At 39.6% G+C, this 26,767-nt stretch overlaps 1 protein-coding gene across 1 annotated transcript in view; it reads right to left on the bottom strand.

The window, feature by feature from the left end:
• Positions 1–26,767, bottom strand: part of TRPM1 (transient receptor potential cation channel subfamily M member 1) — a 130,764-nt gene that overhangs the window by 49,690 nt on the left and 54,307 nt on the right. The window contains exons 2-9 of the mRNA XM_090028377.1: positions 19,603–19,682; positions 18,473–18,668; positions 16,802–17,015; positions 14,199–14,323; positions 13,294–13,465; positions 9,401–9,575; positions 6,267–6,390; positions 816–888 (exon numbers count right to left, since the gene is read on the bottom strand). Of these exons, the coding sequence (XP_089884503.1) occupies positions 816–888; positions 6,267–6,390; positions 9,401–9,575; positions 13,294–13,465; positions 14,199–14,323; positions 16,802–17,015; positions 18,473–18,668; positions 19,603–19,682 (1,159 nt within the window). The remainder of the gene's footprint in view (positions 1–815; positions 889–6,266; positions 6,391–9,400; positions 9,576–13,293; positions 13,466–14,198; positions 14,324–16,801; positions 17,016–18,472; positions 18,669–19,602; positions 19,683–26,767) is intronic.

The following is a 26,767-nucleotide window of genomic DNA, read 5'->3' as shown; positions in this document are numbered from 1 at the left end:
AGGTCAAAATCAATAACTAGGGGATTATTGGAAATGGGTTCTATGGCTCAGGGATGGGATTTTATATTATTGTTTAATTTTATAATGTTGAATTTTGTGTATTATTTTTTGGAAAGTTTAAGGGACTAAGTTAAACTTGGGTAAGAGGCCGTAGTGACTGCCGCCACTCCATATTAAATCCCTTCTTCCTGCAAGGAATCCACACCAAGAAATCTAGATGTTTCCTGGGACTTAGTTCTTTTGAAAGGCTCTTTCTTCCTTCCAGCCCATCTGAATTTATCCTTACTACTATTTCCCTTCCTGTCCACAGATTCTAATCTGGTCTCTTTATTGTGCTTGTGGGAATTCCAATCTTCTTTCCCACCCTATGCATCCTTACTGAAGGTCTCTTGTTAAGTGAACAGATATCAACCCCCAGAATTGATTTTATTATAGCGGTTTTTGCAGCAAAAAAATGCCAAACCCAAGAGCAAAGGTGAGGGAAACAGTCAGGCCTTTCAATACTTGAATCGTTTCTCTTGAGGGTAACAAAAATGTGGTGAATCTCTTCGCTGTTATTTTCATTTTCATACTGCTTAGAACTGGTGTTCAACGTTGAAACCCCAGAAGAATGACATGTACAGCCCAAGTGAAAACTTCAGGCAAAGCTATGAGAAAATACTTACTTGGCATATTATTAATTTGACCTGAACCCAACCACCAAACATTTTTTAGATTACTTATATGAACTCATAAGGACAGCCAGGAGCTTTGGCATTTAGAGTGTATCTCAGAGGAAGTGGAATTTTATATGGGGAAAGCGTGTGTAAACCCACCTTTTAGCAGAGCAGTTAAGATAGACATCTCAATGTCCTGCTGTCCCTCGGAGCCCATACGGAACACAGTGATCTAAAGGAGAGCATAAAACCAAACACATGCAAGGAGAATGAGTAAAAATGCTGGAGGAAGTTAAAAGAGAGAAAAAGGGAGAGAAGGGAACAGACAAATTTCATATTTTTTAAATGTTTGGACATTTTCATAATTCACATTTTCAAGCAAATATGTCTTTGAATGTCAGATTTCAACAAATAAAAGTGCATAAAAGCTTTCATGATACCTTTGCTCTGGTTTTTGATCAACAATGCAACTGGTATAAAACATAAATCAAAATGTTGCTGCTTTTTGGCATTGGAATACTGCATATGGACGGAATCACAAGGCTTAGTTACCATGTTAATTTTCTACCACTTTTTACCCAGTTCTAGTACCTAACATGTATTAGTATTATGACCAGCCAACTAGTACCTAACATGAAGATCTGTAACAGTACCACACCACACCAGGCAAGCTGTGTGGTGCCCAGGCCCAGGGCAGTGCTGGCTCTTGTGCTGACTGCAGTCACTGCTGTGGCAACATCTGCTTTTGCAACCCCTTCAAAGGCAGCATCTGGGGCTGCTGCTCCAAGCATTTCCCTCCAGTCCCCCCAGCTACCCTACTCCTGACATACCAATTATAGCTTTTTAAAAAAAATCAAATTTAACACATCTGGGAGGTGAGATAAGGAATACATCGTCAAAGTAGATAAACGTAAGCAAAACTGAACATTGGCATCAATGTTTAGTTCTGTTGCTTAAAAGTTCATCGTCCCTGCCTTTCAGAAATGTTAAGTGATGTGAAGCACTGCAGTAAAAAAAAAAAAAAAGAACATGAAAATAATATTATGTAGATTAAAATACAAGACAATATAATGGTATTAAAATTATATGTACATTGTACATAGAACAAAGGGTTGACAAACTCACCTCCACATAAAATCTTCCTTTCTTGTATAACCTAGTGTTAACATTTAGGGATGACACTTTTCCTGATGACCTGTATTGATTTTGTACATATTCAAGGACAAGAGTTCATTCCACTGACATTTAATGGAGAGAAGAGACACAGGAAAAGCTATATTCCTTTGCAGGAAAGTAGGCAAAGTGATAAAGGAATCATCTGAGGTAGAAGACTTGCTCAGTCATGCATATGATAACCCTGCTCAGGACAATCAGTTTGATCCAGATCTTTCAGCCGCCTCTACTTAATTACTGTCTAACTTCTGTGCACCACATGAGGCCTTCTCTGACTTGACCTTTTAATTTTGACCAGCTCGACTGATGCAAGGCCTTACTCAGGTCTCATTTATTCTGACAATTCTCTGAGGAACTGACTTCTTTATGGTCAAGTGTTCATATATTAACAGACCTCCTACTCAGTCAGAAAACACTGGCTTTACAAGGTAAAAGCTGGAAGGGGAAATAGGCTTAGAGATCAACTGCTTTCATTGAAGGTATGGCTATAGCATACAAAAAATCCTGAGACTTAAAAGCAGCGCACAAATGTGAATGTATCAACAGCACTTTTATGCTTCCCCAGAAATCTAAACATGTTTGGCTTTGATGTGCTGCAACAAAGGTTCATGTCCTTATATTGTTAGACCACAAATATTTCTATGTGCTAGAAGAAAGATATACTGATTGTTCTATCATATATGGTTATAATATTACATAGTAATGCTATATAATGTAGAATCATTATAAATGATATAGAAAATAGTATTTGTGTATGGTTGGACACTTTGAATATTCAGTTTCTACTCAGCTCTTTTGAGTAAGCATAAAGAAAAAAATGAACAATAATGCCAAAATGTGGCCTTTCTTTAGGAAAAATGGAATCTGGGAACTAAGCAACAGCAAAACCTGAGACATTTGAGATAAAAACAGAAATGCCATCTTTTCTCATGAAAGCAAATGCTGAACTCCCCAAGCAACAGGGGAAGGTTGATATTAGGAATGATGAGTCCCTCTGAAAATGAATTATTACATGTTTAAAAGAAAACACTTTTGGGATATAGTGGAAACCACTAAGACACCAGCAGGAAATTGCTCTTCTAGCATTTAAGCAGTTAATTTTTATGTTAAAGTTTATGGAAATTTATGCAGCTGTCTCCTTGCCAACTGAGATAATTATTAAAAAATGAAAAGTCATGGCCTGGAGCTAGAACTGTGAATGTTGAGTGACAGAGGGCCAGTCTCTAGAGGAGCACAGTCTATGTGTACCCCCACAAATCCTGTGCAAGTGTGGGACAGGTTTCCACTTCAATCCTGTCTCCAGTCCTAGAAATCCTGCCCCATGATTGGATTAGTTGATCAGGGATGCAGGGTGAGTACTTTTTGGACATGCCCTCTGACACGACAACAAGCTTCATAGGCCCAGTTCACTGAACTGATTCACATTACAGGACTGAGTGCTTGTCTAGCTGCCAGAATATGGGATCACATGAAACGTGGCTGTTGAAGGCCATGTACAACATTGAACAGTTTTCATGGTGTCACACGTAAGCAAGAGCCTCAGCTAAAGTCTGGAATCTAGAGGAAAATATCAGGTCTTTAAGATGCTAATACTAATGCCTAGCTATATAGCAGGAAAAGGAAGCTAAGGTCTCTAAAATTCATTACATCTCTATATTATAATTCCAAGGTCTTTGCTACCCTGTTTTGTATTTAATGAGAGGGGTATTATAATATAACAGAGAACAGAGCTGGCAATGCTGAACATGACATTCATTTGGTGGAGGGATTTGATGAATTGGATTTCTGGATGTTCTGTTTGCTGCTCTTTATCCCCAAACTGGGCCATCAGGATTAATATTTAAGCTGATAAAATTGGACTCATAATTCCCATTATTTACTCTAATTGCTAAATGCCCATTCTGTAACTTACAGTTTTTCAGGGCAGCAGGGAAAGGGAATGACAAATGAGTCATTGATTGATGCTTTCACTGTTGGAGGCAGATTATATAAAAAAGACAACTTGTATAATGTGTGACTCCAGGATTCTGAGGCAACTTCCTAGTGGGTGTTTGGATGCTGATTAATATAATGATGTTGACTTGGGCTCTGTAATGTGTTTGTGTAATCAAGTCTGAAGAGGTGTCTTTGTTGTGCTATGCATATCAATACTACGCAAGCATCCTTTTGATGCAGACACACACCAGAAACTCAGAGCTCAGTTACACAGATGCAGCTCTTGCTGATTATGACGAAGGCAGAAGAACTGATCTCAGGGAATCTTTCTCTCAACGTCAACTATTAATTGAACCCAATTCTAAAGTTCTTTCCTGACTGTATTTAAGCAAACCCATCACTGAAGAGCCAGTGCCATCTACGTAGGCAGGAAGCAGGAGATGGAACCTGCTGCCTTTACACACAATGACTAACATCTAAGTCTATGAGCAGTCCCTTTGCTTCAGTCTAACAAAGGGCTAAATTGGATCATATGTATAAACTTCAGGATTTGGTCTGGGTCAAAATGTCTGCATTCATTTTATCTTTGAAATGCTAAGCTCTCATAATAAAAGTGCAGCTAGCACATTTAAAGTTGCCATGGCAAGCCTGAATCAAGCAATCTGAAGTTAAAAATAAAGAACATGCATGTCCTCTGTTTTTAGTGACACTTCTCAGCACATAATGCCAGTTTATGTTAGATGACATGTTTATAGTATGTCAATGACTAAGCAGACATTTCAAGCAACCAAAAGAGTACTGCTTGATAATGAAGTGCAAAACAAATGACTCCCTATTGGAATGAGCACGTAGACTCATAAGAACATAAGTAGTACCGACTGGGTCAGATCAATGGTCTATGTAGCCCAGTATTCTGCCACCAGCAGCGGCAGAAGTGGGTGCTATATGGGGAGAGCACCAAACCAGATATCTCCAGCATGATCTATCCCCTATTCAATACCCACTCTGGCATCCACCATTTATTGGTTTAGAGATGCCAGAGGAAACATTTCCAGCCATTCTGTTTAATTACCATTAATAGATCTATCATCCATGAATTTATCCAGTCCCTTTTTAAATCTGACTATGCTATCTGCTTCTATCACCTCCTGCAGCAATGAATTCCACAAGTTAACTACACATTGCATAAAAAAGTACTTTCTCTTATTAGTTTTAAGCCTGTCACCTATTAATTTCAGCAGGTGCCTCCTAGTTCTAAGGGCTATTCTGGGACTTGGTGAACAACAGTTCCCTGTTTCACTTGGTCCCCGGTCCCCACCCTTTGTGATTTTACAGACCTCTATTATATGCCCCCTGAGCTTCTCTTTTTCAAACTGAAGTCCTAGTTGTTTTAGTCTCTCCTGGTCTGGCAACTGCTTTAGGCTCCTTATCATTTTGGTTGCCCTTAACTGTACCTTTTCTAATTCTGCTACATCCTTTTTGATATGTGGGGACCAGAACTATTTACCATTCAAAATCTGGGCACACCCTGGTTTTGTATAGCGGCATGATGATTTTCTCTGTTTTGTTTTCCATTCCCTTCTTAATGATATTCAACATTTAATTGGATTTTTGGTCACCACTGAGCTGAGTTTTAGAGAACAATTTACAACAACTCCAAGGTCTCTTTCTTTCCTGAGTCATAACAGCTAGTTCAGAACAATATGCATTGTGTACATATACATTTTTCCCCTGGGGCATTACCTTGAATTTGCTGACACTAAAGTTCATTTACCAAATTTTTTGCCCTTTCATTTAGCTTGTTGAGATCTTTCTGCAAACCCTCTCCATCAGCTTGGGATATGACCACCCAGAATAATTTAGTGTCTTCTGCAAACCTGGAGATTTCACTGTGCACCTTGATTTCCAGGTCATTCCTGAAAATGTTGAACAAATAAGGGCCCAGCCCACTCCTCATTCAAATGTCCCCTTGGAGTTCTTTTCTTCTGGAAATCCTTTCTCCAATTATCTTTCCACCCTCCATTGTATCTGATCTATGTACGTTTGTGAATCACTACACAATGCAACATTTATAGCACTCTACAAAAAAAGACAGGTTGTAAAAATCGGAGATGGTATTTAAAAGGAGGGGCAGTGTTGTACTGTAGCAATGGATTTCAGCTTTTTAAGACTCAAGGCACATGTTGTTAGGCTCAAGGGACCCCTTGGAAATTGCCAGCTCTTTGTCTTCACTTGGTTTTTTGACCTTGGAAAAATAATAGAGAAATTCTTTGCAGACAACTCAAAAAGACTACAATAAGTCGGGGGGGGGGGTTGACATTACGGATTCCTATTTGAAATCTCTGTTTACTTTATAAATTATACATAGGTGTTCACAGACCAAACAGTGTTAATATTTGACAGCATTCCCCATCATCCTTAAAAGGATCTTTTGGCACCCTGGTTGAGAATCACTATACTGTTACAGAGAAGCCTTTTGTGAATGACCGTTATGACACTTACAAGTTCCTTTTTCTTCATACATTCCATAAGAATGACAAATAGCTGATGAGCCTGGTTCCTGCTGTAGTTAAAGGTTTTCTGAATAGTGACTAGAAGCTGGTCTCTCAAAGATTCACTTATTACCCTAAATGGAAAGAGAAAGATAAAAGCAGAAAGATCAAGGAAGAAATTACCAGAAATAATCTATTTTATGCCACAATTTAGGAATAAAAATTTTTTAATACCAGTTAAGTGTCTTCATGTTGAGAATCTGTAATTTACTCACAATCTGGGGATTTGATCATTGTAAAATTAAGGATTAATGACATGAGTTAACAGACTTCAAAAGAGGTCCAGGACCAAACTGGCTCCTGAGCACCTTAATTCTGAGGCCAAAAGACTGCAAGGACATGGGGGGGGAGGAGTCTTTTCAATCAGAGATGTAAGGGGTATTAAAGCAGAGCAGTGCAGGGACCTTTCATTGCTGCTACATATTGGCTGTATCTACATTTGCCATTAAGGTGACGTGACAAACTCTGGCGCAGTTCATGCTGGAGTCAGCTGCTGCTGGGCACAGCATCTACAGATGAGCTTGGGACTGCAGCACTTCGGGCTGGAGCACAGCAGCCCTGGGCTCCAGGTGGCAGCGCTGGGTGGCAGAGGGGCTGACTGGGGCGTGAAGGTGCTGAAGTGTTGGGCTAGGCAGAAGGCAGCTCCTGCACTTTAGCAACTTTGTGTCCCAGCCAGCCTCTGTCACTGTCTACATGTGTATTTCAGCAGAGTAAATTATGCCACCACAGGACAGTACTTTCCCTGACAGTACTATCCTATGGCGGAGTTAATTAATTTACTGTGACCTAATACCAGCACATGTTTAGACTGTGATGCTTTACTTCGGAGCTAATTAGTCAACTCGGCAGTAAAGTGCATGTATAGATGCACCCATTATATACCTCCTTGTGAGGATAAATCAAGGATTTCAGTCTCTAAGGATCTCAACAGGATGTCTCACAAGACCACTAACTTAACCTCATAATACTGCAAAGCCTCCTGTATTCACCCGATGGAATGGGATTTTAGACAAAATGGAATGAAAGATATTTTGCTGCCAGCATGTAAATTTCTACTAGTTGAATCCGGCTTCACTGTGGAAGATTAATTTGAATTTTTTTTTATTTTTTATAACCTTTTGTCATAATCTTCATCTTCACTTTATGGTTTATGCATCATTGCCTGTTCCAACTTCAAAAGCTTTCAGACCATTGTTTCCATCTGCTTTCTTCTCTTGTAGATTGTAATTGAAATTTTTGACATGGGTGAGCTACCAACCCCCATGATCTGGTCTCCAGATCTGGCCTCCGGAATAAGAGATTTAATTTATAATAATAAATTACTGTGTTATGGCTGCTAGATTGGATTTGTATGTGGACTATGATCTTAAATGTTGCCAGGGTACCTAGCAGCTCATGTTATATGCCTATTAACACATCAAATAAAAAAAATTCTATCTGAAACCACTTCAGAACATTTTTAATGATTTGATTTGACTTGTTAAAGCAAGATGAAATGTGAGCCCTCTAACCTCTACCACTTTTTTCATAAAATACTTTTGTTTCCAAGATGTCAAATATTCCTAGGAGGCATTCAGAGAGCAATGAGAATGCTGAAGCTGCTAACTTCAGTAAAATTCAGAACTCATCAGAAAGTTGTTTTTTCTAGGGATCGCAAAGATTCCTCATTATTGAGCTTTAGCCCTCTAGCCTCATCACACTTATCTTACCATTGTTATCTGATGGGAAAAACAGACCTAGTGTTGCACTCACTGGGAGAGACAGCCATACAGCAGATAGGTATCAGGTAGACTGATTTCTGATAAGTTACTTCAATTATATTTGAGGAGACTGAAAGCATGGCTGAGGAAAAAAAAAGGAACTTGTATTCAAAATACAGAAATGAGGGTAAAACTGTCAGTAATAAGATGCTGAATCAAAAATATTAGCAGCTTCAGTAAATGGATGGGTTTAGATTTTTACTATGTAAAAAGTAATAAATATTGTAAGCACTGAAAGCCAGAAATAAAAATGGACTTAGGGGTGGCAGTGCTGAATACTGGGCAAGGAATTCACAAGTGCTACTTAGGTACATTCTTTACATTCTTTATACTTTGAATGTGAGTCTTAGGCCCCCAGAGCATTTATACATGTGCTGTGGAAGGCATGTGGGGGTATGCTGAATGAGCTTTAGTTCAAAGCTCCCTGCCATCATTTTTCAGCACAGGGATGCTGATACACATGAGGCTGGAGGCTGCTGGAGCATGTTAATTAATCAAGTCTTCCCTAATGCACTGGAATTACAGCACGTTAGAACAGGATCCCTGCATTAGGAACCCCAAGTTTTGAGATTCATAACAGGAACATACAGGGCAGGAAAATGCCTACACCTGCCAACAGAAAACACCAAAGGGATGGGTATTTCTCAAACCTCACTTCTCTCCTGATTGCAGGTATCTATGTAAGACTGAAAACCACATTTAAATCATATGGTTCACTCTTCTGTGATAGTGACCCTTTCAGTAAACTAGTGTTGAGAAAACTCGTACAGGAAGTGGAATGTGGATTCAATTCCTTTCTTATCCTGAAAGAGTACAAAAGTCACCTTTCCCACTTACCAGGAGAGTACACTAAGCACACTGCACTGCTCCAGAGGGTCTGTGTCCTAAAGTGGAACCAATTTAATCACAGTCAAACAATGCTTCAGGGAGGTCATTCAGCAGTGCTAATTAATTCATCCAGAGCACTGCATGTGCATGACTTCACAGCTTCCAGTTTAGGAAAGTGGGCCAGCAGAGCAGCACATTGCACTTGAAGACACTGCTAGGGGAAATATATTTACATGGCCTGATACTTGCAAAATAAGGGATGGACTCAACTCATTTCAATGGGTCAAAATATCCCATCAGGTGGTAACAACTTTTAGTCACCACCACTTGGGCAGGAATCCAACTGGTAGCTAGTGCCTAGTGAAACACAGGGCAGCATTTTTAGGAACATTCTGCCCCTTTCCTGTTTTAACAGGTATAGAAGCCTGGATTAAAGACAGCACAATTATCGCCCCATCCATGCCTTGAGGCATTAGCAGCTCCTGTAAAATCTTACCCCCCTTCTTCTGAGTACTTGTGCGCAAAGGACAGAATGTCAGAAGCTCGTCCGCTGCCATCACAGATCACCACGGGGAGAGGGGGCTCTTCTCGCAGACATTCCAGCACAATTGAGATCACATTGGGACCTCCTTCAACTATGAGCCCAACTACAGGCACACCTTGTCCCAGTCCTAAAGAACAAATCAGACGTGCTATTAAACTCCAACAGTGTCAGGGTTCATTAGAGAGAGGGGAATTCATGCATTGTATGTGTTTATGGCTTCAGTGTAGGCCATAACAGTTTGGCAGTTTCAGGAAAAAAGATGGAGTTAGCCATACTATGCAATAACTGGATAAACATCCCTATGCTGCTTCACTGCTCCAAAGAACAGAAGCAAAATGCCTCCCAACCCATCTTCATGTAAGCTTGCTTACTTTGGGTCTTCTACTTACTATTCACTCAAGTGGTGATCTGTTTTGCAATCTCAGGCAACATACCATTTTCAGTTTCTCCTGAGAGAAGCCACAGTACTGTCCTCCAGCCTCTCAGGATGCTTTTCTTCTGCTTCCCGTGCTCCCTTCCCCCCCCCCCCAAGCACCCCCCACCAAGACTGTGTTGCTCACTGGATTCTGCTGATCCAGCCAAGCAGGGACCAGAATATGCCCCCTTCCCTGTGGGACTCCACATGGAGCTGCAGGGAGACACAGATGCTGAGAAGTCTGGGTCAGTCAATCAGGGCTACCTTGAGCATGTCTGCATGTGCTGATTTAAGGCACTTTAGCACAATTTAACGTGCATTATTAAGTGCTTTACAAATGGTGATTTTAGGCTATTTGCACTTACATTTGATACCTGCAAAAGCTAAACAGCTAAAACACATTAACACACATGTAGATGCGTTAAAGCACATTAACACTGTGTATGGACTGATGTGGGATTAACTTTAGTCCCACATCAGTCCACGCACATGGTATTAATGTCCTTTAACGCACGCACATGTAGATGCAAGCCTAAATCACCTTAATATGCATTAAGATAATGCTCATCAAATTTAGGCATGCCTAAATCCTTGTGTAGTGGTGCCGTTCTGTCTCTTGGCAGATTGTGGAAGACTTCTGAGCATGCTGAGGTATGGATACATGTCTCCTGGGGGCATCAGCACTCAGGGCCGGATTAACACATAGGAAAACTAGGCACATGCCTGGGGCCCTAAATAAAGAAGGGGCCCAGTTGTGCTTATTTTACATATTGTAACTGAGTGAAAAAAGTAGGGGCCCACAAGTTGGTTTGCCTAGGGCCCACTAAAAGGCTAATCCATCCCTGTCAGCACTGCAAGCTCTCTGCTCTTCAAGGGCTCAGCATTCAAATGTCTGCTCAGGCATCTCCTGGTAAGTTTTTCTACCAGGAAAATTTTCCCAGGTCATTTGATTATGTGTATACAGCCTCAGTTAGATGGGTTTCTTGTTAGATTTACAAATGGATTAGCTCTGCTTACTCTATGACCCTGTTGGCCCAGTTAATTTTGTGATGTCTCTCACCTAATGTCTTTTTGCTACTTTGTCTCTTGTTTGTTACTTATACATCATGTCTTTAGTAAGATGACATTTGCCTATGCTTTCTTCTAAGACAGACATGTAAGCTTGTTCTCTTCCTTGTCAAACTGAAATGTCTGGTCGATGCACGAGATGACAACTGAGCATCCCTTTGTTGTCCCTGCCTCACTATGATCTCCAGGCATAGGATGACAAAGGGAAGCCCACAGGTCACATGGTCACTGCAATCTCGGTCAAATGATCACTTACAGCATGAGAAAATGTAAAGCCAATAAGCCAATGCCATCACATGCAAGTTGACTCAGTTTTTAATTCTTGACCAGCTTAACATAAAAAGGTTACACTTATCTAGTTTTCTAGTAAAGCTAAGTGAGAACTTATGAAAAATACCTACATTTTCAGTCCTGTCAATTTAATTCCTTTTTCTGAAGATCAGGCATGACATGCATTGGACAGCACCAGTTTCCTGTAGACTGGCCAGCCAATAGCTTTGTCAGTATGTCCCGTCTCCGAGCTGGAGGGAGCACAGAGACTGGTGCAGCCTCTATGGCCATTAAATCCTTACCCATTCCTGGCAAAACTTTCAACAGGGGTGCCAATCAGTGCCACTTATGGTGGTAATATTTTTATGGTGTGGTAGTAAGTGGACCAAAGCCCTGCACACAACATGCTCTTAATTTCTGTACATTTTCAGATTAACAGCTTTGGTCTTCAGGGGGCAAAACCACCAGTTAAGCAAGAAACAAAACAAACAAATCCCCCAAAGCTTATAAAAGAAATTTACACAACATGTCTTGCCTCTTAGGCCCTTAGTTCCATTTCTCCTGAACTGATGATTTGTTTTATGAGTACTACACTTCTCTCGTGTCATACACCTGCAGATGAGTGTCTGCTGATGGCCAAGATAACAAAAATATAGTTAGATTACCCCCTTTATAAGTGTGTACAATGCTTGAAAGAGAAACATACACACAGATCACAGTACTAAAAAACATGAACCACCGCTCAGACCTTGTTCAGTTCATTCTGTCTGCTACAGGAAAAAATCAATAGGAGAAAAGCAATAGGGTAACTATTTCCAGAATGTTTTGGTTACTAGTGGACAACACAGATGCTTTAGGCTTGATTTCTGAATGTAGGTAAAAATAATTATCATTAATATTTACTGATTAAAATGGAGCAGGGGGCTGGACCAGATGATCTCGCAAGGGCCTTTCCAGCCCTAATGTCTATGAAATCTATGGGTTTTTCCAAGTCTAGTTACTTGAAAGAACTCAGAAATCCATTTCTGGATTTTGTAAAATTGTCAAATACAGGACAGATACTTAAAATGTTTTGTCTCTATGCTCTCAGTCTTCTGATAACAAACCTGAGAGACTCAAACAAATGATACGCCAGAGAGGAAGCAGGAAAATCTTTAAATAATATGCCACTTTTTCTTTTGTGCTGGATGCAGTTGTAAATATCCACTTTGCCCGTTTGAACCATTATGTAATCATTATTTTATTTAAAATAAAAATCATTACTGTTGCACAATCACATGAAAACTTAGCTGTGTTCTTTTATTTAGTTCTTTAAGATGTTTAAGATTTTCAGTAATCAGAGTGGTAGAAAAGAGTTAATAGAGAAGAAAAACTAGCAAAGAACTGTCTCAGGAGAAATTATAGAAATATATCTTATAAATGATTTAGAAAGGGAAGGACTAAAGAGCACAACACTTTAGAAATGAAAATCTTAAACCAAAGCTTCTGGAAGTGGCTTTATTAAATAGCCAAATCTTGATTGATTAATTAGGAGAGAATTTTGAGCATGAAATGTACAGTGAAACTTGAGAGAAAGAATACATATAAAACAAATAAAAAGCGATGGCACAAATTCTTGGAAACAGGAACTACCAACAGTCACAGAATGCTAGTAAATGTGAATTAGATGAAATATCTGTCCCTGCTGGGCATTAAATGATATCTTTGAACACTGTCTGGTAGCAGACAAATACCTTCATCTTCCTTTGCCTTTGCCCCCTCCCTTCCCTTAAAGTCTCATATCTTTGAATTTTCTCCATATTATTTCTCAATTTCTCTTTCCCATTTTAGATCCCTACTCTTCTGCATATTCCATCCTGTTAAGAATCAGGTCTTCGGTATTCATAATGAGGAAGCATATTTTATGTTCCAATTACATTGGTGTAATTAAACATTTCAGTAAACATCCGGCAAAAAAAATCAAATTATAACCCCACAATATTACATTTATTATTTCAATTATTTTATTTTATAATTAACACTAACTGTTTTAATCATACTTCCTTCAAGATACTGTGTTTACAGATTGTTTGAAAATTCCCACAGCACTTACGTGTGTTAATTTTCTGAAGGGAGATGTGTTTTTCCAACTGACGTCGCAATTTAACTTCAGCTCCATATTTGCCCAATGTGCCGTTGTCTGCTAGGATGAAGTGTGTGTGAGAACTGTTGAGCACAGAGAGCTTACTGAGAGGGTTTGACATTGTCTGGTAAACTCTTGTCACCTGTCAAACAGATAAGTATACAATGAGTGAAAGGCGGGGAGAGATGGCTTTATTTGCTACTAATACATGTGTTGCAAATTCACTGCCACAGTTCCCAATACCAGATTGTACATTATCACAGAAAGAATCTAGCAGTGCAGGCCTTCAGAGTACAGGTGCTATAATGAGTCAGACAAATGCTCCATCAAGCCCAGTAAATTGCCTCTGACTGTGGCATGGATGTATGCTACAGAGGGATAGCATCAAACTGGAGTGATCTATCCCCTATTCCATACTCTTCCTGGCATCCATCATTATTGGTTTAGAGATGTCGGAGGAAACATCTTCAACTGTTCTGTTCAATAGCCATGAATAGATCTATCACCATGAATTCATATAGCCCCTGTTTTAACTATCATCCATTAATTCTTATGTCAGTGTTTCCTATTTTCTCCTTCCTGGGATTAAGGTTAACACCTATAGGGTCCTTTCTTTACCCTCTAGAAATGAGACAGTGTCCCCACCCAGTTAGTATTGCCTAACTTCTTTCTTCAGCAAAACATTTTGAGTCCAACTAACATGACTGAAAGGAATCAATTCCAGAACACACATTAACATTATCTCTTGATGCATTTTGGACACAGTGAAAACACAAACACGCACAAACTGAAAACAGATAAACTATGTCCTTTATTCTATGGTCGACAAGAATAATGTCTGACTACAGAGGAGTTTTATTAGAGAAGAAACTTACATCTTTCCCAATCAGATCCTCCTTGTTTTCTACAATGCCCCATGGCGCAATTCCTATGGCACATATGCGTCCTCTGGACTTGGAAGAATGATCCTTCAAGGCATCTCCAACGTGGCGAATTACACCTATAGGCACAATGCAGTTAAATTCATTCTTGACCCTTTTAAGGCTTAAAAGGAAAACGCTGGCAAATAGTTTGATACCTGCCTCTTGGCTGAGTAAATTAGCCCTCACTAAGCCCTGTACTGCTGTGGCTGGACTGCAGCCAGCACTCCCAAATACAGCAAGTAGCTTGTATAAAGCTGTTTCTGGTATTGCTATCCTATACTGAAATCTGTAGCACAGATATCCTCTATAAGACATTTTGCAATAGTAGAGTCTTGAAAGAGAAGCCATCTGTATCCCAAGTGCCTTTTTAGGCCCTGATCTTATTTTGTAATGTGTGGGAGCAAACCCTTGCAATGAAACTACAGTGGTGTCACTTAGGTCCAAGTCTTGCAAAGACTTAACTACTGAACACAGTTATTTTATTCACAGTGTGCCAATTTAAGCACATACATAATTTTTAAAGTCCTTTCAAGGCAGAAGACTAACAGTAAAAAAGAAGTAAACATTTCTTTACATAAAATAGGTCTCGTTAAGAGCAATCAGTATCTCTGTGTTATAGGGGTGCTGTGAGAAAACGCTTACAAACACATGGCAGAGGGGCTTCATGCAGTTCCAGAGGTCTGCCTGCAGTCATAATAATCTAGGATGGGTGTCTTTGCATACAAAATAACCAGCTATAAAGATACATTGCAGTTAAAGAAACTAGGTTCTTAAAATATTATGGTTGAAAATGACATCCAATTTGTTTCCATTTCCTTCAAAATCAACCGGACACATGTTAAATGGATTGTTAAATGGATTAAAAACTTGCTGACTTACAAGTCTCAAAATGTAACTGCAAATAGGGAATAATCAAGGTGTTTTCCTAGCTGGGGTCCTATGGGGACTGTTCCTTGCCCTGCACTATGAAACCCTATTTTTATTAGTGACCTAGACAAAAACATAAAATCATCACTAATAATTTTTTTTCAAATCAAACAAAGTTTACAGAGCCTTCTGGTCACTTGGTAAGCTGAGAGGATGCAAACAATGTGTTTTAGTGCAGCTAAATGTAAAGCCATGCACCTTGGGACAAAGAATATAGGCCATGCTTATCTAGGAGGCAACAACTTTTAAAAAGACTTGGGATCATGATGAATAACCAGCTGAACATGAACTTTCAATGAAATGCTGTGCCCAAACAAAGTTAATGTGATCCTTGGACATGTACATCAGGGACCCCTGAGAGGAAGTGGAGGGGTTAGAGTCCCACTGTATTTAGCACTGTTCCTGGAATACAACATCCAGTTCTGGTGTTCACAATTAAAGGAAACTGAAAAAACTGGAGGGGTCCAGAGCAGAGCCATGAGGATGATCAAAGATTTGGAAAACATGTTTTACAATGGAGGATTCAAAGTGGATCCACATTTTTGTTAAGCTTAACAAGAAGTCTGTAAGCACCTGCACAGGGAACAGAAATCTGAGAGCAGAGGACTCTTCATTATTTAGAAGACAAAGGCTGCATCTACATGAGACGGTGACTGCGCAGTCATTACTGCTCAATCATTTAGTACCTGGATAAAACAGTGCTAAATGACTGAACAGTAACCAAAGTTACTGCACAGTTACACCGAGGAACATTTTTCATGATGCTGATTGCACAGTAGCTTGTGACTACTCTGGAGTAGTGTCGTGTCATGCTTCCTACCATGCAACGCTACAGTTCAGTAGTCATGGGCTACTGGGCAACCATGCAATGCTACAGTGCAGTAGTCATGGGCTACTGGGCAGCCAGTGTCTTGCGTAGACGTGACCAGTTATAACAAGATCCCTATGCCTGCGAGTCGAAGTCAGACACATTCAGACAAGAACTAAGATGTAATTTTTTGATAGGGAGGGGACGGGAGTGTAGAAGGTAGGCAGAGATTAACCTGTGGAGCAATTTTTCTATGTTTTTGGTGGACTCTACATAAATAAAATGAATACTGGATAATCTGCCAAGATGCACTGTAATGAAAAGAGGAGTTAATTCATAGAAGTCTTGTTGTCTCTGTTACAAGGAGGTTGGGCTGGATGATCATAATGGGCATTTATACATGTACCTTTTGTCCTGCAACATGCTGGAGATCCACTGTTTCAGAGCAGACTTGATTAACTGAGTCTGCTCCACACATGAGCTGACACACTACACTGTGCTGCATGCAGTTGTATAAGAAGGGAAATGCACATCAGTGCACAGAAAATTGCAGTGGTACTCTTTGGAATTAAAGCACCTCTGAGGTGCTTTAGTTAAAGAACTATTTTTTCATGCTGACATGCCACTTATACAGCTGCATCCTTTGCAGTGCTGGGCACTTTTCAAAGCACCTGGTGCTGCAGTGCTTACATGTAAAAAAACCCAGTGGTCCATGGGACTTTAGCCTATGCATCATTCATGCATGGGTTACTAATGAGAAACAATGGGAGTTGAAAACATTCAGTTGATAAGTCAAATTTAGAGGGTGGTCAGTTCTTACCAGTACTAACTCCTCCAGTGAAAATCCAGGCCCCTGTTGTCATGGCAGCCTTGATCAGGCCTTTCCCAAATACTTGCTTCAATTTAGGTTGTAATTCAAAATTTTGAAGGCCCCCATGGACAGAGATTAAAAGTTTGGGGAGTTCCAGTTGCCAGTCTTTCACCATGAGATGAAGCAGCGAATCTGGCTTGGTGTCATATGACAGACGGATATACTGCAAAATAATTTGAGCAGTCTTTGTCATTCTATTTCTTTTGTTATATCTGCCATTGACAGACCATCATACGCCTATGTTACACAAATCTAATGTCAATAAGAAAAAGTTTTAATCTTTTTTAAACAGCAAACGTGAAAGTTTCTATATTGCTTACAAAAAGAATTAGACAGTCTGAGGCCCTCTCCTCCACTCCTGAGTAGCTGTGACTGATTATGTGAACAAATCTTTAAAACATTTTGGGGAGGGAAAAAGTGGGACAAAATTCTCATATGGAATTTGAATTGTGGAAAATTAGCACTATGAAAGGGAACAGGTGTTTTCTTTGATTCCTAGAATCTTGGATTGACTATCAAAAAGAAGTAGCAACCCACATACCTGGCTGGCGACTCATGTATATTTTCTCCTAGGCCATGGAACAAACAGGTACAGGGACAGATGCTAGGAGTGGAGCAGAAGTGAGCAGAGGCGTGTGTGGACAGACAGCTTGGACTGCTGGGCTAAGTACAGTCAGTCAAAAAGCCTGAGGCTCCATCAATTCAATCTTTTCAGGTTAATCTAAGCTGCGTAGATTGAACTGATAAGCAAATGAACAGACATTCATTTTTGATTCCAGAAATGCAGCCACTTGCCCACAGTGACCCGGGCCAGAAGCCAGGGGCACTAGAGCACACCTCCTTGCTCAGCTGAAGCAGACCGCTTGGGCCAAGGCTAGCCTGTCCACTCTGGAGGGAGGGCTTGCAGGGAAGGCGCAAAGCATTCTGGGATGCTGGGATACTGTGAGTTAGCTTGAATTTAGAGGGGATCTGGGACAGAAGTTCAATAAATAGACTTAACCTAAATAAGTTAAGTCTGATACTACATCCATCTAGATTTATCTTAAACCAGTTTTAGCCATTTTGAAAGTGGTTTATGTGCAATGAACTTCCGTTGTGTTACAGATTTGAACTGGTTTCTGAGCACTTATACTGGTTTACGTGTAATTTCTGTCCCTAGCCCTGGTGTTTATGCTGTGCCTGCATCGTTAAGGAATGCAGGACTCCAATCTTCAGCTTTTCAAGTTTGCCTCTCTTACATTCACTTAAACACTTTTATACATCTGGTAAAATAAATCTGCTGCATTTATACCTACATTGACTTGGATGCTTGGGCCACAAATAAACACATTTCATGCCAGCAGTGAGTGCATAAGTGACTAAAATACTGTAAATGACATAAGCTTCATCAACTTCAGTGAACTATGACACTTTTAAACAGGTGAAGATCTAAGCATTATGATAAGATGTTTTTCAGTTTAGCATAATACTGTGCCTAAATATTTAAGATCAGAAGTCTGGTCCAAAGCTCTCTGAGGTACAGAGAAAGACTCTCTTTGACTTCAAAGGAGCTGGCCCTTAGTGAGCTAAGATCCTGACCACAGATGAATATGTCACTACAGCATATCCTCTGCTCCTTACCATGGCCTTATTTGAATGCCCACCTCCCTGGAATTCAAGATTTCCATAGGCATCTGTTGGGCATGTTTGGGTGTGCTTACTGACAGACCATTTTTCTGGATACGTTTCCAACTGCTTTGTTTCCTCTCCATTTTTGTTAGCTGTTATACTTGGAGGGGGTGGAATATGTTGACTAATGAGCTGGCCACAGCAGCACCTGAAAGTTAGAATTTGGAGCAATAATGAATACAGGATCTCCAATATCTGTTTAAAAAGATAAATTAAGCTTCCATAGACATGAAGAATTAGATTTTAGATTATACACACAACCTTTGACTTGCGTATCTACCTATTTTGTATATCACACATACAATGTCAGGGGAGCCACAGAAGCGTCTTGTATGAACTGTATCAAGACAAATGTAACAAGCCCCTTTTTTCAGGTGTACCAGGCCACAGGTGTTTCTTAATGCTTAAGGACCAAGTGACTCACTTCACTTCTCTGGGAGGAAGGAACCATGTAGGTATGTTTCCCAGGTTAGGGTAAAGTAGTAGCTGTGAGGGGCCTGCTTTTGTTCCCCTGTGGCCCATCTTGTAGACAGAGAACAGAGGGGTATTAGAAAAGGCATCTTGAACTCTCTTCCACCAGTGAACGGACCACAGTTTGCCAACTGATAACATAATGGCAGTAATGCTACATTACATCTAGAATTATAGTACTGTACTATGGCACTATATAGGAGTATAATATAACATCCAGAATGCTGAGATCAGGTATGTTTTGGTTCATGAATCAGGACTGTATCATTCTCCATTGCCTCATCTATCTCAGAACTCATTCTGGGATTTTTGTTTTTCAAAATCTCTGCAAACTTGCCGCACTTTGCTTCTCTGGACTCATCCCTACCTGCTTTCCCCTACTACTCACTCCTGTCTTCCAGTGTTGGCCTTCTCTATGCTCCTTTGTATCTGCTTCAGACTGCATAGCGTGAACACACATCTTTTTTACTTCTGCTCCTCTATCACCTTCTCCCTCTAGGCAATGAGTAAAAGTAACCCTAACCTACACCCGTGTAAATCCTGACCAATTCCACTGACCCCCATGGTAACCATCTTCTATTCAAATAAATTGAAAAGGTTTCAAATGCTACCTGCTAGTGTCTTTGTTGTTGGCAATTATATAGATGCATTCTCTTTTTAAAAAGGTCTTCTCTATCCAAGCCTTTTGACCCTGAAAAAAAAAAAGAGAGAAACCATATTCTGATGTATTTGCTGAGCTACACGTACAACATAGTAAAAAAAAAAAGAATTGTAGAAAAGCAGAATATTGTGTGACTTAAAGAAACAAAATAGTAAGGAGCTCAAATAATGCCTTTTTGTGTATTTTTCTGAAAAAGTTACTTTGTTGAAAAAAATCATACACATAAATGTATATATTTATATATGTAAGTTTCATAAACATGAATAATTGAATACATGCATATATCAATAAATTCTTTTCCTCTCTTTTTCCCTTGACAGACCAGTCTACACCCATATTGTGAGGCAGCTTTTATTAACACATTAAACCATCAAGTTGGTATTCTTGGAGACAGGCTCCTTAAATTGGGAGGTATCACATTCACAAACCAAGGCATATTGGTGGAATAGGAGAAACAGAACTAACTTGAGGACAAATGGGATCTGTGGGACCATTTCTACTGCAAATACAATTCTTGATGCCAAGGCTCATAATCTTTTTCAAGCCTGAATTATAAGTGAACTAGAACAAAGCTACAGGTCTGTGCAATGCAATTAAAAATCTGTGGCATTAGCATGGCAATTAGATTTAATGATCCTGAATTGTGTGCAGTTCAGAAGTGGCCACAAGCCAAGGATTTCCAAACTTTCTGAGCTGGTAAGCTCTTCCTCTGTATCCTGATCCTCACTCAGCAGCAAAATCATGCTACTAGTACAATACAAAACCCAGCAACTAATTGTGATGTGTTGAAATGCTGAGAGATACCAGATATTAAACATCCTTCCATTTCAATTATATGAATAAGGCTGCCTTGCTGATCAACACTGATTATTTTGAGGCTGCAAAACAGTCTTAAATTGTTTTTCAAGTAATGGACATTTAAACTTGGTTTTAATTTTCCCTACCAAAGTGAAATGTCATTTGTAGAGCTATGAGGATGAAAATGGCGCAGGAACTTTCAAGACTTCCTCAACCAAAACCGGGGGCTATCTAATGAAGACGAAAACCCTGCTGAATTTATGGCTAGAAAAACAAACTAACAAAAAATTGCAGGTTTCTGTCTGATAAATGATCCATCAATATGACTTATAAAGGTCGGATGAGTGTAATGGCTTGGTCAATACAGCAGTCTGCAACAATGAATGAAAAGTTTGCTTATTCCCCTATATTCCCTGTTTTGAGGCTCAGCTGGGTCTGAATTTTTCTTATATACTGACTTATGAGCTCCTGTCCAGCTCTTTATTTTGCTCCACGAAGTCCAAAATAAAAGAAAACTACCTTAACTCTCCCTACTGGCAAACATGCAAGTAAATGCATTTACAGCATAAAAAGAATTGTTATAGTCTCCCTGGCGGGGGGTAGGGATGACTCACAATTTAAATATCCAGTAAGCTAAGCATACTATGGAAGAGTAATTATTGAAAGCACCAGCAAGGAATGATAGCTGATCAGTCATTCACAAAAACTCTATTTCAATCCTATGGTCAATTTCCCAAGCAAAAATCACATTGGCTCAGGTTGTCACAGAGTAAGGTAAAATCATTTATTAGTCCACACCTGATATAGGTCACTACTTTATCTGCTTCATGAACAATGTGAGACAGGATTTTCAGATATTTCCACAGCATAAGGATCTACATTATGTGTTAAACAGTGCTGCCAACAGGCATAAGATGCAGTTCTCAAGAGCAATACTACCTGACCTCAGTTCTTAACAGACATTGCTTGACACCGTCTATGTAAGCTGCAATATGATTCTCACAAAGAACACTGATATCTTCATTTTCTGAAATATTTCAAATTACTGTTCTCCTTTTGTATGTCCTAGCACAGACAGAAATCTTTTGCAACAGTGTCATCAGCAGTGTTGAAAGTTTTGCTGCATTGGTTGAATTGCTGCTTAAATCACTCATCCTGAGTTTTACTTTCATTTTGCTCTTGGATTTTCTGAGTAACAGGACTAATATGGCCTGACACTGTTATCTGATGAAATGTAGCTGCTTCAGCCTCTATAATTTGGAAAGCATGTCTATTGTGCAGGTCAGAATATCATATTTTGCAATGATATATGACTTGCACAGTTGCTTGATTTGTACAGATATCAAATAAGATGCCTAAAGGGTGCTTCTATTGATGATAGCATTCTGCGTAATCAAGTCTCATTGAGTTTTTAAGGCTTAGGCTTAAGATTTCTCCCTCCTGTAAAAAATTTTTTCCTGACAGACATTTCATTTTTTTAAATTATTGCAGCCACTTTGAAGTCCTCCTACTCTTTTCAGTAGTCGTCATTTCAGTGGTAGTTTTGAAATCAACTGACATAAAACCATCTGTCACATTTGACACTGTATTCCGCATTTCCTGTTTTCTTCCTGAACTAGGATTGTAACATATTGCTACCACCTTCCCTATGAAAGAATCAATCTTTTTGAATAAACCCTCTGCTAGAAGCACTGACTCAAGAGACTGAATGAAGTGTGACATCGTCTATAAGGCACATCCCTGCACTGCCTTCTGCATGGTTGGGTGAGGCTCAGTAGTGCTGTCAGGCCTTAATGATTACAGCCAACACATTTGGTCTTCCAAGTCAGTATTGGGTTTGTCTGCTGTCAGTGTGCATGGACACTACTGCTTTGTGATATGCAATAAAAAGAGATTTTCGTTAAACTTGTGTGCACATACACAAAATGCCCAGGCTTAATGCTGTTCTGCAGCTTATTCCCATGTTGTCTGTTACATGGGTACATACATACTGAACTTGTCTATACCAAACTCCCATTTGGGTTACTCAGGTATACTGTATAAGTATCATGGCTCTGAAAGAATAACATCATAGGGCTTTTGTTAATAATCCACTCTTTTTAGCATTTTAAATGCATTGAATATTTTGTGTATGCAAATGTTATATTTTTTAAATAACTTCCCTCCTCAAGGACTCAGACTCTGCAGAAAGAAGGATCTGGATAGACAGATCTCCTTCATAAACCCCACAGATTTGAAAAACATACTTAGCATCTCAAAATCTGATAGTTGACACTGAGACTGTAACATGGGAAAGCAGATTGACTGTATATAATGTCATCATAGATTATTTTACCCTGTACTCTGTGAAAGAACCAACTTTCTATTGCTACCTGATTTTCTTCATGCAGAAACATTAGAGTTAGGACAATTTGGAAAATTACAACAAACAAACAAGCAAACAAAACCTATCTTAAGTCTGACACACTTTCTCCCTCATTTGTGTCTGATAAGAAAGCTTTTGCAAGTAGTATCTAAAAAGAGCTCTATGGTATATCTGAATTCAGACAAATATTTATTAGAAAACCCTATAACAGTGAAGTCCATTCTCTGCTGCTATATTGAAAAAAAAAGAATTGTACACCCACGTCTCAAATGCATTTAGGGCTCAGCCACTACAATCAAACAATAGTTTATGCACTACTGGTTTATTTTTCATTGCTCATGATAGGAAGGCAAAAGCAGGCATTACAGATCAGTGGAATAAGAACTCACAAAGCATGTTTGGCCAGCCTTTGAAGTTTCTCTGCTCTTGTCTGTTTAATCTTCTTACTCAAAGCTTGATAATAATCCAGTGCAAATACTTCAGCAGACACATCCACTATCAGAAAATAGGCACATTACCCATTTATGAGATATGGATTCTATATACCTCTGAAAAGCAGCTAGATCACACTAGAGAAGAACGCATTTGGTTTCTTGGGAAAAAATATAAGCATATATAAAGTCCCACTGAGTTTGGAAAAAATGAAGTACTTTTTAACAGCCTTTGAACGGAAGAATTTTGAAAGGATTGTGACAGATTAACTACAGATTTCAGGCCAACAGCCAGTGGGAGCATTATGTTGACAGACAAATAGGTAATGCCAGCATGATCATGCCACTAACAAACACTCTGCTGGTTTCCACTGAACTCTAAGAAATATAAAAGAGCAAGACGCAAACTTGTTAAAACTAAAGGCGTTCAAAAATCCGTCTTATTATAAAACTAGAATGTGCTAATCAGAACCTAATCTTGGGAAGTTGCACTTCAAAATGCTTTGTGGCAGATTTATTCTTCTTAATGAAAGCGATGAAGGTCTCTTAAATAAAGGCAAAGCAAAACAAAATAAAACCCTTTCAAATTCTTGGTTTCCAGTCTCAAAACTATTGCCAACCCTGAATAATATTGGGTTTTATTCTCCTGACATGCGGCGGATTCTGAGTGCAGACAATTATCATCAAGAGCAGGTACCTGTATCCTGCAGTGAGAAAACATAGGTGGGATGTAAAAACTGTGATACAGGATATAAAACATGAAGGAAACAAGATTAAGATCTGATTGCTAGTTTAGTACATTTGATCAATAAGTAATGCAAGAAAGATCAACTGTTTTTGCTGTGTACTAGTGACCCATAAAGCACACTATGCTCCTCACATTTAGGCAGAAGCAGCTACAGGACTAGGCAATGCACAGTGCTATTGAATTTGTAAACTAGTGTTTTCATGTTTGATAAAACGGGCTGAGAAGGAAAATCACACTTCACCTGCCAAATGAGACACTGGATTTCTCTTGAGCGTTTTGGAAGGTCTGATTAAATAGTGGTACATCTTGGTATTTATTCCTTACAAAGCCTGAGCTTTCCTTGCAATACTAGAGTCTGTATGCATTTTCTGAAGCTTCAGAGAATGTGATGTAGGAATAAACAATCTGGAAATTTAACAGAGTGCTCCTTCAGCCTCCACTCTATTATGTAAATTTTCTGGTGTTGTATAATTAAATGGAGCAGTGACCATTTAGTGACCAGCTATAGCTGAGTGGTCCTTATAGTAATTGTGAGAGTTCTTTGGGCAGTCTCTCCTAGCTTCAATGGAGCACATCCTAAATGCAATCTCATATATGGTTAAATTTGAGTGTACTTTGCTGATTTGGGATCTATCGACAGGAAAGATTAAGGGCAGAATACTGCAGAAGGCAAGTGATAGAGCAGGGATTCTCAATCATGGCTTAGTGGGTCATTATCATACAATTTATTCTAACATTTTTTTTAAGAAATGGAATAAAAATTGTTAATGCTTTTCTAGGAGTGCTACTTGCACCCCATAACATACTTGCACCCTACAACATACTTAATAAAACATGCTACATATTAAGTTAAATTTCAACCGCATAGTACAAAAATTAAAATATTTCAAGAGCTACAGGGAACCATTTAAGTAAGATTTGAACAAATGGAAAGCAAAGAGAAAAAAGAAATGTCAGTTTCCTGGAACATGGTAACAATGTTCACATCCCTGGCACATATCTGCAAATGTGTATTTATACTTCTATACAAGTTCAGAGACTTTCTATATACAGCAACATAACTACCATTACCTGAGAGGAAAATAAGATACCTGGGAAGTAAATAAACTGGGCAAAAGCTATCCTGGATCTCTGGGAGTTGTGGAAAAGTCTAGTTGACCCAGGGACAGGTACAGGATTTGGCAAGGGGAGGTGAGGCACAGGAGCATCCAGAGGCACCTGGAAGCAGGAAGAAGTGGTGAGCAACCCTGCAGAGTCCTGGTACTGTGAGTCTGGACTGCAAATCCCAGAGACCTCAGGGGCAGCAGGAAGAAGCAGCTAACACAAAGCCCATGCTAGCTGTGTGCCAGAGAACCATGCTCTAGCACCCCCCCACTCACTTCTGGCTTGAGCCTATGGTGGCCAAGTAACACGGAAACTGTCTCTGTCCTCTCTTTTTTTCTAGGTATGAGCTCCTTCGAGCTCACCAGACCCAGCAGGTCTCTTTCCCCATTCCTGGGGACTTCTGTTTCGGGCAGCAGATGGGTATTCCTGCTATCTACCTACTCTGTCCTCTCCTTCTACCCTCTCCCTCATCCCATCTGTCCTGTGCCAGAAATAGCCCCGGCTGCTTAATTAGGCCAATTCGTCTCACCCTCTCACCCGGTGAGGTGATAAAGCGGGGCCATGGTGGATTGGGAGATACCATTGCAGCTTAGTCACACCGTTCCAGCTGGGCAAATTCCCCTGCCTAGGGACCTGCTCCCAGTAAGTACTCTTGGGTTCTTCACAGTTTCCAACACATAAGTTAATATATATTCTTTCAAAGAATAAAGCAGTTTTTCAGATGTGATTAGTGGTTCTGGGTGTCCAGTTTATCAGACCTCAACAGGCTGATTTCAAGGAAAAAAGCAGGCCATTTTTTTTTTTAGCATCTCCAGTGGGACATCTAGAATTATTAGTCACTTATGAAAATTATGCCAAAGCGTAGAACTTTTAGTGTAGGAAAGTAAAGCTTTATGGTTGGAGGTTTTTAAGACCCAGCTTGACAAAATCCTGGCTGGAATGATCTAGTTGGGGATAGTCTTGCTTTGAGCAGGGGATTGGACAAAATGACCTCCTGAGGTCCCTTCCAACCCTCATTTTCTGTTTCCATTATTCTAAATCCTGGGCTTATTGAAGTCAGTGGCCTGAATTCAGCAGAGCCAGGATATCACCCATAGACTTTTGTCTTGAATTACTGGATTAAGTGACATGAATTTTCATTTTCACCTAGGAGAAATTTTACAATCTTTGCATTCTCCTATACCTGAAGAAGGGTGTGTGTGCCCAACAGCTTGCAAATAAAGCGTTTTTTGTACAAATATCTAGTTGGTCTAATAAAAGTTATCACCTCTACACAGAGTTCAGATTCCCTTGGATTAAGTAATGAATATCTAAAACTGAGTTCGAATAATCCTTCAAGCTGCACATAGGAGCCATCTTCCTCCCTGGTGTTTATTCCAAATGCACAGATTAGACTAATTTGAATAAAGATTGCCTTCCTCTTTTCCTCTCTTTCACTGCCATCTTTTCATCATAAAGTCATCACAGAACTGTAGAATGGCAGAGTAATCCACAACTTGTTACAGAATGACAGCAAGTGCTAGAGCCCTGTCAAAAATGTGATGTCCCTGCTTTTCTCCCCTTCATCGGGCCAGTCATACATATCCCATCTTTCCAGTAATAGGGCCTGCAGGGCACATGTTCATGAAAACTCCATTCTGACACTCTCCTTTCCATACATACCTATTGT

The sequence above is a fragment of the Crocodylus siamensis genome, chromosome 15 (assembly GCF_052110815.1).
Source record: "Crocodylus siamensis isolate JL-2025a chromosome 15, ASM5211081v1, whole genome shotgun sequence".
Lineage (NCBI taxonomy): Eukaryota > Metazoa > Chordata > Crocodylia > Crocodylidae > Crocodylus > Crocodylus siamensis.
This window is presented reverse-complemented; position numbering and strand designations above follow the sequence as displayed.